The 16,432-nt window shown below is 37.1% G+C and overlaps 1 protein-coding gene across 1 annotated transcript in view; it reads right to left on the bottom strand.

Moving 5' to 3' along the window:
- Positions 1–4,835: 4,835 nt before the first annotated feature.
- Positions 4,836–16,432, bottom strand: part of LOC104857653 (zinc finger protein 14-like) — a 24,308-nt gene continuing 12,711 nt past the window's right edge. Inside the window, exons 2-4 of the mRNA XM_010617687.2 lie at positions 10,521–10,644; positions 10,259–10,319; positions 4,836–8,039 (exon numbers count right to left, since the gene is read on the bottom strand). Coding sequence (XP_010615989.1) covers positions 4,910–8,039; positions 10,259–10,319; positions 10,521–10,644 — 3,315 coding nt within the window. The 3' untranslated portion in view covers positions 4,836–4,909. The remainder of the gene's footprint in view (positions 8,040–10,258; positions 10,320–10,520; positions 10,645–16,432) is intronic.

Raw genomic sequence — 16,432 nt, 5'->3', positions numbered from 1 at the left:
GAGGTGTTGGGGCACAAGAGGACAGGTGGCCAAAGTGCTGACCCTGAGCCCCGGACTGTGAAGTCCTGAAGGTGATCCTGAAGGTGACATGCTGAAGCCAGTCCTTTGTTTTACAAACTTTTCCTTCTGACTGCGTATAGGTGTGGTCTTACCTTGACTTAGTGGTCTTAGCTTTTGTGATTGTATATAGGTGTGGTCTTACCTTGACCTTGTGGTCTTAGCTTTTACAGTACTATTGTCTATCTTTCTCATGCCTGCTTGTGACTGAAATCACTCTTGAGGTGTGCCCTTGAAACTAGTATATATACACCTAGAGTTAGAAATAAAATTGCAGCAGCTACTACCTTCACTACTCAGTGCTGTGTGGTTTCTGACTGTCACCGCCAAACCTGCTCCCACCTTTCTGAAGCTCCCTGTTCTCGTGAAATCCAGTCTTTGCTCCCCTACGGTCAGTAGCAGTTCTTTTGTTGGGTTTCTGATATCTTGACTATTATATGTCTAGGTGTAGAGGTTTTTGATCATGGCTACTTGGAATACTATATGCCTCACTTATCTGTATATCAAATTCCTCCCTTCTGTTTGGGAAGTTTTCTCTCATTAATTCAGTGAACAGTTCTTTTTAATGTCATTTGTATTTTCTCCTGCTACTTCATAGATTCTTATCAGTCTTATGTTGTTCTTCTTTGCATCATCTGGGAGTTGTTGGATCATTTTCTCATGATCCATTTCTGTTTTTAAGAGATCACTCTTTTCATGGTCACTGACGGCAATCCTATATTGTATATCTGCAATTCTATCATCACATGCATTCATTCTGCTGCAAATGCTTTCAATAGAATTTTTAATCTCCTGGATATATGTTTGAATCTGTTTCATGGATTCCATTTCTTTCCTTTGCTGGGCATTCATGGTGTCTATCATGGTCCTGGGCTCATCTTTTTTTTTTTTTTTTTTTTTTTTTTTTTTTTTTTTTTTTTTTTTTGTCAGTTTCTGTTCTAGAGTCTCTAATCATGTCTTTCATTGTGCTATCTCTGTAGTTATCTGGGAAATTATTTGTTTTTAATTTTTCTAGAGCCTGATTGATCTGTTTTGTGTGCTATGAGTTCAGGGTGTCTTGCTGGTTGATTGTCAGATATTTCCACCTCATTTCCCTTAGAATTTGCCATTGGTGAACTAGAAGTCTGTTTTTGTACCTTGCTTAAGTATTTTCTCATTTTTATTTTTGTTGTTGGTGCTGTCCTTGGTTTAGGGGTTAGTACTGGGTTAGTACTTCAATCTTCCTGATATAGGTGCTCTTTAGGTTTTGACTCTATAATGACTCAGAGACACTCTCATTTTCATAATATCAGAAAGGACTTCTCATTAAATCAATCACAACCCTTCAGCCCAATCGATACAATCAGCAACAAATTAGCATCAAGCACAGCTTAGAAATTGACCATTTGTGGTAGTTATTAATCGATCACCTTCAACCATGTCAATCAAATAAAATCAAGGACCAGCCCAAAATATGTTTAGAGTAAATAAACTATTCAATATAGCAACTTTACCCTTCAGGATGGGGACTTAGAAGGAGTTTGGAGGAGAAGAATAGATAGGTAGAAGGATAGGAGGTTTCAAGTGAAGCAAGAGGACACAGGATGATCACGCAAACTCTAGGAAACTTTTGACAACAGGGAAAGACAGAGTGCAAGAACAAAAACAAGAATAGAAAAACAACTATAGGGAAGCTATAAATTGTGCTCAATTTCCTTTTAAACTAATGACAATCGAGAGAAGGCTAAAGAGAGGAAAAGCAAAAGAAAGAAGAAATCCGAATTAGGGCAGGAACAGGAACAAAAAGGGAGATGAAGAACAATGTGGGGGAGCAAGAGACTGAGTGGGAAAAAGAAGAAAGATAAAATGAAGAATTTGAAGAGTGGGAAAATATTTTTAAAAATAAAAATTGGAAGGTGGTGATCCCTTCAACTTACTAACTGTGGAGGTCTGGTGTACCTTTATTGTAGTTGTGTACTTCCGTTTTATCTTCGGGAGCTCAGTACAGTGGCCTTTATGACCCCTGTGCCTCTGAAGTGTGGATTCAGGTACCAGCACAACCAGTAGACCTGAGAGCTGCAGGGGCACCTGCAAGGCTGGGCAGTCCTCCCTCGTCTGCTCCAATGAAGGCCCAATTCACTGGAGAGTGGGGAAGCTGCTTAGCTCTCCCGTTGGCTGGGCATTCCTCACCAGTCTTCTCTGATGAAGCCTGGGGCACTGGAGGGTGGGAAAGCTGCTTAGCTTGCTGCATTGGCTGGCCAGTCCTCACCAGTGTGCTCTAATGGAAGATCCATCATTTTGTATTTTTAAATTTCATTTTGTTTTCTGTGTTGATGCCTGTAAATTTCTATGGCAGATAGCTTTATCACTAGTAGTACGGTTTCCCTAGGAAATATCTATTTTTCAGGGATATCTTCTGGGTGTATGTAGTTCTTGGTATTTGTGTCTGCCCCAAGATCCAACTTCCCAATTTATTAAGGATCAAAAATTGCTATTTATTTGGCTTAGCACCCAGCACTTTGTTACTGGACTATAGTGATGGTCCCAGGCAATCAGAGTGCTGTCATAAAAGGGAGAACAAGTGATTACAACAGGTTACAACTGATTACATCCTAGCTAAAGTAATACAATTAGCAATATCAATGGCATCAAGCATCGCTTAGTCCATCAGTTTCTTGGGGAGTTCTTAGTACGGTGACTTTTGGGGGGGGGGGTTTGAGACAGGGTCACACTATGTAGTTGAGACTGACCTGGAACTCACTATGTAGCCCAGGCTGGTCTGGAACTCACAGCGATCCTCCTGCCTCAGCCTCCCGAGTGCTGGGATTACAGGCATGCACCACCATGCCCCGGCAGTATGGTGATTCTTGTTGAGCACTGCCCACACTGCTGGCAGCCCTGTGGGCTGATGCACCATTTTATGAAGTCCTGTGCCTATGTTTTATTTGATCTACTAGTCTTTTATTTCAGATTGGCTTTGTCATCAGGATGTATGTCTCTCCCTTTCTTACAATTACCTGATTTTAGTTGATTTTTCTTTGAGTAGGTCCAATGTGAGTCAGCCATGTTAAATTCCCCCTTTCCCTATTTCATCATCATCATAATTAATATTATCACTATTTAGTTTGTGATGTATAAAGATTGCATTCATTGTGTGGTTGGTATATGACATTAAATTTTGTTATGCCCCCTTCTTCCCATCCTGATGCTCTTCCCATTTGCCAAAGGGCTCTTTTTCTGCCCATTAACAGATGAAGAAAACATGGTATCTATTCATAATGGAATATTACTCATCTACAAAGGATAAATTCAAGATATTTGCAGGAAAATAGATACACTTTGAAAAATTAATGTGAATCAGACAAACAAGCTTAAGTGCTTTTAAAGTGTAGAAAATTTTCTGAACACATATATAACAACTTTTTGTCAAAATGGGAGGAAATGAACCCATGGTAATGTACAGTTTCCAAATTATAACCTCAAAAACATTTACATTTCCAAACAAGTATAAATTTCACTAAAATACTGAATGCTTTCAGAAATAAACACAGTATAAACTAAATTACATTTGCAAAAATTGAAGGAGCATCTGTGGACACATCATGAAGCCATAGTCATGTTATTATTGCTACATTTAATTTTATTCATTTCACTGAACATAACAAAATCATAAATTGAACATTTACAGTGCCATTTATTGCTGTTTATACTGTGAAATTACCATTCTAGGTTGCATTTGCATCACCTAACACAATTACCTTTTGGGCATATGAAGAAATACTAAAAACAACTTTTAACAATTTGTAATGCTATGGGGCACTGCATCACTGTTATCACTATGGTATCTATGCCATTTTGTCCTCTACAAGAGGAACATTGTTCTTTCTCATTAACATCTCTCAACTTCCCCACCCACACATATGGCAACTGTCATTAAACTCTCTGCTTCTTTAAAGTTGACAATTTTAGATGCTAAAAATAGATATGATCAAGCTTTGTCTATGCACAGCATATTTCATGTAATAACCTCTTGGTTAGTCTACATTGTCACAAATGAAGGGTTTCTTTTAAGACTGAATAACATTTCATTGTATGAATAAACTTCACTTTACCCATATAACTAAGATGATGGTTGGCATGTAAAACATTTCTTAAAGGCCATGGACTGAAGACTTGGATGCAAGGTGCCTTGTTATTCTGAATTTAACATTATTATGTGCTTTTCAACTTCATTAGAGCATTAATTCACAAATTGGAGGAAGACTGTCTCTGTACACAAACTTTCAAACAGTGTATCTTATTCCTAGCATATTTTCTCTCTGTCACTCTGATTCTTAGCTTTCTCATATTCAGTATTTACACTAAATTTCATTTTGAGTTTGTGCATATATTCTGATGGTATGAGACTCATAAAAAGTTTTCACAAATTACTGACATTGGCTTTCTCTTCAATGGTAATTCTTTCATATTTTTTCAAGGTAAGTGGAAGGGTTTCCCTTATTTATTGTATACATATGGCTTCCCTTTCATGTAAATTATTTCATGAACTTGAATGCACTGAGAAAAATAAAACATTTCCCACATTGTTCACATTCAGATTCTCCGTTCTATGAATTCTTTCACATATGAAATAATCTGTAAACTGATTTTATTATATTTCATTCAAAGAAAAGGCTTCTTTGTACTGTTCTTTCATGTCAGTACAAGGTACTTTATATATTCAAAGTTAATTTCCTCTCATTTTTAAATGTCTATGATGATTACTATAGTAACTTTTCCATACTACTTACATACAGAGTTTTTACACTTGTGTGTAATTCCTTTCATGTCTCTGACAATCCTTTCATGTGCTGAAAGTTTTCCCACATTGCTTTCATGCACAGGGTTTCTCCCCAGTGTGTGTGCTTTCATGTTTCTGGCAACGACTATGTCTGGTAAAAGCTTTCCCACATTGCTTACATACATAGGGTTTCTCCCCAGTATGAGTTCTTTCATGTATTTTACAATTACTTTGTGTCCTGAAAGCTTTCCCACATTGTTTACATACATAGGGTTTCTCCCCAGTGTGAGTTTGTTCATGTCTTTGACAATCACTGTGTGTCCTGAAAGCTTTCCCACATTGCTTACATACATAGGGTTTCTCTCCAGTGTGAGACCGTTCATGTCTTTGACAATATCTTTGTATGCTGAAAGCTTTCCCACATTGCTTACATATATAGGGCTTCTCCCCAGTGTGTGTTTGTTCATGTATTTGACAAGAACTGTGCCTGCTGAAAGCTTTCCCACATTGGTTACATGCATAAGGTTTCTCCCCAGTGTGAATCTTTTCATGCGTTTTACAATGACTCTGTGTCCTGAAACCTTTCCCACATTGCTTACATACATAGGGTTTCTCCCCAGTGTGAGTCCTTTCATGTATTTTACAGTCACTGTGCCTACTGTAAGCCTTCCCACACTGATTACATGCATAAGGTTTCTCCCCAGTGTGAATCTTTTCATGCGTTTTACAATGACTCTGTGTCCTGAAACCTTTCCCACATTGCTTACATACATAGGGTTTCTCCCCAGTGTGAGTCCTTTCATGTATTTTACAGTCACTGTGCCTACTGTAAGCCTTCCCACACTGATTACATGCATAAGGTTTCTCCCCAGTGTGAGTCCTTTCATGAATTTTATATATACTGTACCAGCTAAAAGCTTTCCCACATTGGTTACATACATAGACTTTCTCCCCAGTGTGAGTTCTTTCATGTATTTTACATTCACTGTGCCAGCTGAAAGCTTTCCCACATTGCTTACATATATAGGGTTTCTCCCTAGTGTGAGTCTTTTCATGTTTTTTACAATGACTCTGTGTCATAAAGGCTTTTCCACACTGCTTACATACATAGGGTTTCTCTCCAGTGTGAATCCTTTCATGTATTTTACAATGACTCTGCGTGCAGAAAGCTTTCCCACATTGCTTGCATGCATAGGGTTTCTCCCCAGTGTGGGTCCTTTCATGTACCTTACAATTAAAATGTGTCCTGAAAGCTTTCCCACATTGCTTACATACATAGGGTTTCTCCCCAGGGTGAGTTCGTTCATGTCTTTGACAATAGATGTTTGTGCTGAAAGCTTTCCCACATTGCTTACATACATAGGGTTTCTCCCTAGTATGAGTCCTTTCATGTTTTTTACAATGAGTCTGTGTCCTGAAAGCTTTCCCACATTGCTTACATATGTAGGGTTTCTCCCCAGTGTGAGTCCTTTCATGCCTTTGACAATAACCATATGTTGTAAAAGCTTTCCCACATTGCTTGCATATATAGGATTTCTCCCCAGTGTGAGTTTGTTCATGTCTTTGACAAGAACTGTGTGTGCTGAAAGCTTTCCCACATTGCTTACATATATAGGATTTCTCCCCAGTGTGAGTTTGTTCATGTATTTGACAAGAACTTCGTGTCCTGAAAGCTTTCCCACATTGCTTACATGCATAGGGCTTCTCTCCAGTGTGGGCCCTTTCATGAACTTGACAAGAACTATGTGTCCTGAAAGCTTTCCCACAATGTTTACATACATAGGGCTTCTCCCCAGTGTGAGTCATTTCATGTATTTGACAATAACTGTGTGTGGTAAAAGCTTTCCCACATTGCTTACATATATAGGGTTTCTCCCCAGTGTGAGTCCTTTCGTGTATTTGACAATAACTGTGTGTGGTGAAAGCTTTCCCACAGTGCTTACATACATAGGGTTTCTCCCCCGTATGAGTTTTTTCATGGTTTCGACAATGACTCTTTGTGCTGAAAGCTTTCCCACATTGCTTACAGACATAGGGTTTCTCCCCAGTATGAGTTCTTTCGTGTTTTTTACAATTAGTCTGTGTCCTGAAAGCTTTCCCACAGTGATTACATACATAGGGTTTCTCCCCAGTGTGTGTTTGTTCATGTCTTTGACAATTACTGTGTGTGCTGAAAGCTTTCCCACATTGTTTACATATGTAAGATTTGTCTTCAGTGTGAGTCCTTTCATGTATTTGACAGTAACTGTGTGTGGTGAAAGCTTTCCCACAGTGCTTACATACATAGGGTTTCTCCCCAGTATGAGTTTGTTCATGTCTTCGACAATGACTCTGTATGCTGAAAGCTTTCCCACATTGCTTACACACATAGGATTTGTCACCAGTGTGAGTCCTTTCATGTATGTGACAATAACTGTGTCTGGTGAAAGTTTTCCCACAGTGCTTACAGACATAGGGTTTCTCCCCAGTGTGAGTTTGTTCATGTCTTTGACAATGACTCTGTTTGCTGAAGGCTTTCCCACATTGCTTACATATATACGGTTTCTCCCCAGCATGGGTCCTTTCATGTATTTGACAATTGCTGTGTGTGCTGAAAGCTTTCCCACATTGCTTACATAGGTAGGTTTTTCCTCCAATGTGAGTTCTGTTGTCATTATCAAATGAAGTGGTATTTTTTAAGGATTTGCAACAGTGTTTATATACATAGGATTTTGTCCCAGTGTGAGCTCTTTCACATTTCTGAATATCATGGTGAGAATTCAACCCTTTTTCACATTGTATAGATATACAGGTATTTACCATACTGTAATTTCTTTCCTGGATTTGAACATGGTTGGGTGTACTGAAAGTTCTCATATCTTGATCATATACAAAGGATTTCTCTTCAGTGGTACTTCCTTCAGTGCAATCAGAGTAGGGTTTTCCACATTGTTTATATCCATGGGGTTTTTCTTCAGGATTTGTCTCTGCATGTTTCTGAAAGGACTGAAAGTTAGTGGACTTCTGTTCAAATCCATGGAGCTCGTGCGATTTGAGTCCAGTGTTATGCATGATGGGCATGGTTGATGAGGAATGACCAGTCAGAGGCTTTGCCCATGTAAGGCTTTCACCTGGTTTTATACCAAGCAGTTTGATTTGCACATTTGTATCAGGAGTCATAAAAACCTTTTCTCCATGCTGATTCCACAATTTATATTGACAGTATTTATCTACCTTTGCATCTCTGTGAAAGATAAAACAGTATTCATTCTGGAGTTTGGAAGTGCTGTTTGCAATACATACTGGTTACCTTCATTCTGAACAACTGATACATATGTGTACTATATGTTGATCAGTTTTCATGCCTTTTTTCTCCTAGATTTTACCCTGCCCTTCCATTGGGCCTCTCCACTCTCTCTACAATATCTGCCTCTCTCTTTTCTACCATCTCTCCTTCATTTTACGTCTTAATTCATATCTTGCATTTCTCATACAAAATACAACACATAAAATTTAACTTTCTGTTGTTTATCTTTTAAAGCATAAAATGGGTTCTAGATTCATTCATTTCATTCAGTGCTGGAGACTGAATCCAGTGGGTTAGCACTGAGCTACACTCTCGGAGTTATTTATTTTTATTATGAGACCGAGTCTCATCAATCATTAAATTACCCAGGCTGAGCATGAATATGCCTCGGCTTCCCAGTGTGCTCCATCCCACCCGGGATATCCCACTTTTCTTTTCTACTCATCTATGAATGGGCAGCTAGGCTATTTCTAGAATTTCATTTTGGTAAGTTTCACTGCTAAAAACATGGATTTGCATGTATCAATGTAGTATGATTACTTTTGATAGGGAAAATTTTTATAAATAGCAGAAACCTATAAAGTGTTACAATGTAAAGTGGCTTCTGCTGTCTCTAACAGCAGTTTGTTTTGTTTATCTCAGAACTAACAGGCACTGAAGGCACTAATTGCTGAAGGAGGCATTGACCTTACCCTGAGATAACAGGGCCCATCAAGGCCTTGAGCTCCCAGAGAATGGAGCCACCTGATCGTAAAAGTTTCTAAATGAAAGAACCCATTGCTAACATTTGCTCCTCTGACCCTGAACACCCCCTTCCTTTTTCTAGAACAGATAATAATTAGGTGAATTTTAAAGGTAAACTCCCCAACTGCAAAGAACTGTTATGTCTGGGTTGAAAGGTAACTATCCGTGACCGTGATTTGAACTGTGAGAATGAAATGTAACCACCCACATGAAGTCAAGGCTGTGAAACTCTAAAAGGAGAATGTGTAACCCAGTGCGTTGTCAATCCAGTCATGGCTTATGTGCAATCGCCCCTTATCGATTAGTAAATTTGTTATTTTACTTCCATTCTGCTGCCTCTTTGTGTATCACTTGCTGATTCCTTCCATAACACTTTAACTTTGGGTGAATACACTCAGTAGTTTAAGTGGATAAAATGAAATTTCTATTTTTACTTTTCTGAGGAACCTCTTTACACATTTCCGTAGATGTTTTACTACAATGACATTTCCACCAACATTATGGGAAGGTACCTTCTAATACTGTATTTCAGAACATAAGTAGACTAAATGTTTTGGAGGATTGCTTGAAAACAGTTATTAAAACTGATATTCATTTGGATTTTGAATAGTACTTCAAGGTTACCAATGTTGCAAATATTGCATGTGTATACCACATTTACATACATATAGCATTACTTACATAATCTGATAAAAGTCTTTTGAAAATTGTGTGTGTGTGTGTGTGTGTGTGTGTGTGTGTGTGTGTGTGTGTGTATGTAATTAGATGCCCTGGGCTGGGATTTAGCTAAGTGGTGCTGTGCATGCTTTGCAAGCGCAAGGTCCTGAGTTCAATCCCCCAGTAATGGAAAAACAAAAACAGAAACAAACAAAAAAAAAAACTAAAGATGTCCTGCACTTGGCTCTCTCTCAACTAAACACAATTATTTATATATATACCTTCAAACAATGCCTACATACAATTCCATAAAACAGTTTTATATTCGAGCATGGAAAATAACTTAGCATATAGTAGATAACGTTACTTGTGGCATAATGTCAATACTGCCTACATGACAGATGAGATATTTCAAGTATTCAATTGTCAAATTCTATATACTAAACATGTATACATCTCTGGACAAATTTTGTATAATTAAAGAAATTTGAACATGGCTTCATTTTGTTTGTGTTTTTGACTTTTGAGACAAAGTCTCCACACATAGTTCAGGCAAGCTTTGAACTCACTCTGTAGCATAGGTTGGCCTTAAACTACTGGCAATCCTCTTGCCTCAGTCATCCAAGTGCTGGGATTGCAGGAACATGCCACCATGCCTGGCTGTCTGTATCTTTGTGCACATGGCCTCATTTGTATATTTTGCCTGGTTTTAATATTTCTGACTTTTGAGTGACATGCTTGGCAGTTCAAATTACCTTAGATTTTCCCTGTAATGTTTATACTCATCTTCAATTTGCTGGTCATCCATGTTTCTCCCTAAAGTATAGAAAAAGAAATGTAATGATGAGTTATCATATTACATAAAAATTTTCAGCTTCTAATTAAGATTTATGGTAGAATGTGACTATGTCCAGAAGAATCATGAAAATATTTCCATATTCCAATAAAGTAAACTGCACTAATGAGGAATAATAAACACTCTGTGATTGCATAAATGAGAAATAAGATCTTCCTTACCTATGGCAGTCACATTCCTAAAGTTTTCCCACATCACATCTCTGTAGAGCTTCTTCTGGGATAGATCCAACAAAGCCCACTCTTCCATAGTGAAGTTCACAGCCACATCCTCAAAGGTCACTGCCTTTTAAATCATCAGAAAAAAAATTTCCAGGAAGAGTGAGATTTACTACATGAAATATCTCAAATCTATTCATAAAAAGCTGAAATAAGAGCTGAGTCCCACAAGTGGTTACTTTATGCCTTGGTCATTAAACATTTATTCTTTATCCACATGCACCTGTCACACAGGATTTTGATACTAGACGGAAATTCACTGCTAAATAAACAGCAGAATGGGAATACTGGTTCTCCTGCTGGTTAATCCATTTTATTTCTACACTGTCTGTAAGCATGGTTCGTGGAGAGAGCCTATTAGGTCAGATGTGGGGTAAAAAGAACAGAGGTAGATGAATATCTAATGATTTGCTATGATATAACACTGAAAACATATCTTATTTTCAAATTATTATTTATGAAATAGATTCCTCCTCTTCTGATTATATTTAGACAGTACTGTGAAACTTGAAACTGATTTCATAGACAAAATGTAATTAAACACAAAGTAAAATTCATGAATGGTAATTTAAAATGCTAAAGAAAAGCATTATAGTATTCCTTAGAGAATGTCTAGCAATGAAATTAGATTAAGGAAAACATCTTATAGTTCAATGACATGAAACACCCTCCAGAGACATAAAAATTTCTAAGGTGTAAATTTCTAAGGTGAAAGGGAAAGGTGGGGAAAGACAAACCAACTGAATGCTGTACACCTAGCCACAGGCTAGGGCTATGCACCCAGCCCAGGGAGGATAGACAGACGTACTCAGAGACCACAAAAAAGAGAAGAAAAGACCATACAACAGCTACTAGACTACACTAAAAAGACTAACCTAAAGCTAATGGGAGTTGGGAAAAAGCTAGATAATAACATAGATGGAATTAGTATGTTACAGAAATCATAGTACAAAAATTCCCAAAGATGAGAAAAGTGAAAAATAGAAGTAAATGAGGCTTATATAACATCAAAAAACTATAATGAAAAAAGCTCATCAAGGCATATCCTTACACTGCCAGATATCCAAAAACATTAACAACAAAAATTTAGAGCAGAGAAACAAAAACTTCACCCATAAAGGTAAACCAATCAGAATTACAACATATATATTTCTTAACACAAACTTTAAAGGTCAGATAGAAGAGCTTGGAGTGATGTATTTCAAGCCCTGAGAGTGAATAACTTCCAACCCACCTAGGTTTAACTTACCTAGCAAAGCTCTCTTTCAAAATAAATGGAGGAATAAGGACGTATCATGAAAAAGACCAGCTCAAGAGCCATGAAACCAGCACTTCAGAAAATACTCGAAATATCCTAATCTGAAACACTGAACCAAATATAGATAGTCCTCATTTAACAACCTACTTGTTTTAATGACTTTTGATTTACAATTGAGGCATGTTGTTTGACTTATGATCCACCACTCAGACATATGACTCATTTTTTTTTTTTTTTGAGAGACAGGGTCTCACTATGTAGTTGACACTACTGACCTAGAACTTAATATGTAGCCCAGGCTGGTCTCAAACTCACAGCAATCCTCCTGCCTCAGCCTCCCGAGTTGTGCGATTACAGGCATGCGCCACCATGCCCAGCTATGACTCATCTTTTTTATACAGCTCTGAACATATTGATAGTCTCAATGTCTTTACATACAGTGTACCTTGTTTAAACAGTACTCTACATTTTGCTTCTTGTACTGTAGAGTACATAACTGTATCTTTATATTTCATTATATATTATAGTGCCATATGTAAGAGTCATGCAAATAAAAGCAAAATCACCAAGTTGGAGTTTCCTTTGACCATTTCTTTGTCCTGAATATTGTAAAGTACATACTGTAATATGAGTCCTCATTTAGCACCCCATTCATTTAGTGACCTAAAAAATGAAAAATGCATGTAGTCTATTGTATTTTAGGCACATTCACTAAGCATGTTATGCAAATAAGCACAGCACACATGAAAAGACAAATGCAAAATATGTATTATTTCTATAATGTCTAATATCGGGGAACTTATATATTTTGGATATTAAGACAAAAAGAACAACCTCAAAAAATATGTGCTTTCCCTGTTTTGATACAGAAGGCAGTGATTTAGAGTATGGTTTCATGAGGCCTGCTGATCACATATGATACAGGCAGAACAGCTGTGACAAAGGGCCAGAAATATTTATCAGTGCACTCTGGGCTCACTTCTAAGGACTATTTGCTTTATTATTCTCAGAGAATAATAAAGGTGATTCATTTGGAGTTAAATAAATTCTTGGATATAAACAAAGTCTTTTAGAAGTGATGTTACCATTGAAATTTTTTGATATGTAGAAAAGTCACATTATATGGGTGCACATATTTCTCAAGGGTTATTGTACACTTCTGAAATACAGGAAACAACTGAAAAATCCTCAATCCTATGCATGGCTCTGTGATGGTTTTATATGTTTAATTTCTCTCTTACACTCCTGGCTAGTAAACTTCTTTACTACACACTTTATGTCTTGCTATCCTTCAAGGTGTTCACTGTAGACATGGACAAAGCAGTGACTACATTAATGACAATTTCACTGGCAAGGATATTTGCCTTTTCCAATGATTTTTACAGCATCAAGCAGGTTGATGGTTCTGTGATATCTTGTTAATAACATTTTCCTTTCATTGGTCCCTTGCAGAGATCTGCAGAGGCTCCTTTATTAAAGAGCCAACATTGCATCTTAAGACACGGCTTCTAGCAATATCAACTGTGTGATCCATGCAACCTTGAAGAATTCATGGAAATTACTAAGATACCAGGAGAGGACATGTGAGGAAATACAGGAATAGGTGATTTATTGATTTACTAAAGATCATACCTATATTGGATCCATTTTGCAATCATTATTGATGAGCACCTTTTAATTCATTAAGTTTATTTGGTACATTTTAGATGAACATTTTGATCAGTTTCATCATTGGGAATTTGTGCCTGTACCTGATACATCTTGGTTCTTGTTTTTTCACATTCCCCTTCCTTCCCTTCCACCACTCCACCCCTCCCTGTTTATAAAAGCTTTGTTTCTGTTCTTTCCTTTCCCTTTTTTCTTTCCCCATCCCCCACTTTAGTTCCCCTCCCCTTTTGAACATTCCCTTTGTATTTCACAGTAGCTATTGTACATTTTGGTCCTCATTTACCCTTTCAGTTTCTCACAACAGAGAAACAATTTGACATTTACTACACATATGTCCTATTTATTTCACTCAACAGTTTGGTCTCAATGTCCATCCATTTAGCTATAAATGTCTCTATCATTCTTTATGGCTGAGAAGTACTCCATTGTATACAAAACCCACATCTTATCCAGTGATTTGGCTATTACATTTGTACTGTACATACATACTATACAAAGAGTTAGCTATTTGTACTTCTACAAAAATGGGTATGCATTTATCACTGTGCCATGATGCTTTTAATTCTTTTGGTATGATACCCAGCAGGGGAATAGCTGGGTTAAATGGGACTTATAATCGTAGTTTTTTTAGCAATCTCCACACCAATTTCTCATGGTTGCAGTCTATACTTCCACCAACAGTGGAGAAGGGTTCCTTTTCCCCCATACCCTGCCAGCATTTGTTATTGGTTGATTTTTCTATAGCAGCCATTCCTCTGGAGTGAGATGGAAGTATTATTTTCATTTGCATCTCTCGAATGACCAGTGATGTGGAACACTTTTTCATGTTTGTTTGCTTCTACTTTGTCTGAGAAATGTCTATTTCAGAAGCCCATTTTTAGATTGGATCTTTAAGTTTGGGGGATCTGATTTTTAAAAGTTCTTTATATATTCTAGATTGTAGTCCTTTGTCTAAGGAACACTTGGTAAAAATTATTTCCCACATTGCAGGTTGTCTCTTCACTCTGTTGGTGGTTCATCTTGTTGTACAGAAGCTTTTTAATAAGATGAGATCCCAGTTGTTGATTCTTTGTACTAGTTCCCTGTGCTAATGAGGCTTTATTCAAAAGTCTTTTCCTACACCAAAAGTTTCAAGAGTTCTAGCTAACCTATCTTCTAGCAGGTTTAGTGTTTCTGTTTTAATATTCAGATCTTTGATCTATTTTGATTTTAGTTTAGTGCATGGAGAAAGATATGGGTCTAGTTTTAATCTCTGGCAAGTTGAAACCCAGTTTTCCCACCACCATTGGCTATCCTTCCAGGGAAGTGTCTGGCTCCTTTGTCAAAGAGGAGGTGGCTATGTCTGGAATTGTTTCTGCATCTTCTAATCTGTTCCATTGATCCTTGGGTCTGTTTCCTTACCAGTACCATGCTGTTTTTATTGCAATAGCTTTATAGTATAGTTTCAAGTTGGGGATTGTGATACCTCCTTGTCCTGTCTTTTTTGCCTAAAATTTCTCTTGCTCTTCTAGGTCTCTTCTTGTTCCAAATGAATGTTTGGCTTATTTTCTCTAGTTCTGTGAAATATGCTGTTGGAATTACATTGAATCTATATAGCAGTTTTGGAAATATTGCCATTTTCACTATTGTTTTTTCCTACTCAAGAACAAGATATGTCTTTCCATTTTCTGGTATTCTTTTATCTCTTTTTTCAGAGTACTATACATTTCACAGTAGAGGTCTTTTACTTCCTTTGTTAGATTGATTCTTAGGTATTTCATTGGGGTTTGTATCATGAAAGGAGTTGTTTTCCCAGTTCCTCTCAATGAGTCTGTTGTTTGTGTACACGAAGGCTATTGATTTTTGAGTATTGACCTCCTGTGGTTCCACTGCCTGCCTCACAAGTGCAAGGACCAGAGTTCAATCCCTGGTACTGAAAAAAAAAAATCAATTGTGGCTCTGAATACCCATTTGTTCATTGGTAATTCAGAAGTATCTAGAAATCTATTTCTTTTGTGTTCTTCATCTTATTGAAGGACAGGTTCTCAAAGTAGAATTAATGATCCTTGGGATTTCTGCTGGATGTGTTGTAATTTTACCCTTTTCATTCCTAATTGCATGGATTTGGGCCCTTTCTTTCCTTTTTGATAAGGTAGGCTAAAGGTTTGTCAATTTTGTTTATTCTTTTGAAGAACCAGCTCTTCAATTTATTGATTTTTTTGTATTCTGATGTGGTAGTAGCATAAGTAACAAAGCAAATGAGTAAGTCTCTTGACAAATTAAAAGAATAATTACAAAGATAAAGAGATGATGACGATAAGGAAGAAAATGGTTCGTGAATGTAGAGTAGATATAGATATTTTTTAAAAAATAGAGGAACTTAGGAAAGACGTGAAAACCATGAATGATCATCATATAAAAGAAATGGATTCAGTTTGATGTGGTGGCTCATGGCTATAGTCCCAGCACTGATGGGGCTGAGGCAGGAGGATCTCCATGAGTTCAAGGCCTGCCTAGGCTTCATAGTGAGTTCAAGGTCAGCCTGAAATACATAGTAAGAACCTGTCTCAAAAACAAACAAAAAAAGAGAAAATAACTGGAGTCCATAAATCCAGGAGATTAAAAATCTATTGAAAGTATATGCAGAACAATGTGAAGAAAGAATCTCAGATGTAGAAGAGGGTTGTGGTTCATGATTATCAAATGAAAGACTTTTAATAATAGCAAGAGATCATGAAAAATCAACAGCTGCTACATGATGCAAAGAAGACTAATATAAGATTAAATGGAACAATGAAATAGCACAAAGGGCATAAAAATTCTGTTCAAAGAAGAAATAGCAGAAAACTTTCCATGCATAGAAAAAGAACTGACATACAGAGAAGTGAGGCATATAAAACTCCTAATAGTCATGATCAGAAAAAAAAAAAAAAAAAAAAAAAAACAAACA

The sequence above is a fragment of the Fukomys damarensis genome, unplaced genomic scaffold, assembly GCF_012274545.1.
Source record: "Fukomys damarensis isolate Sample0158 unplaced genomic scaffold, DMR_v1.0_HiC HiC_scaffold_37, whole genome shotgun sequence".
Classification (NCBI taxonomy): Eukaryota; Metazoa; Chordata; class Mammalia; order Rodentia; family Bathyergidae; genus Fukomys; species Fukomys damarensis.
The sequence above is the reverse complement of the archived record's forward strand: the minus strand, read 5'-3'. Positions and strand labels throughout refer to the sequence as shown.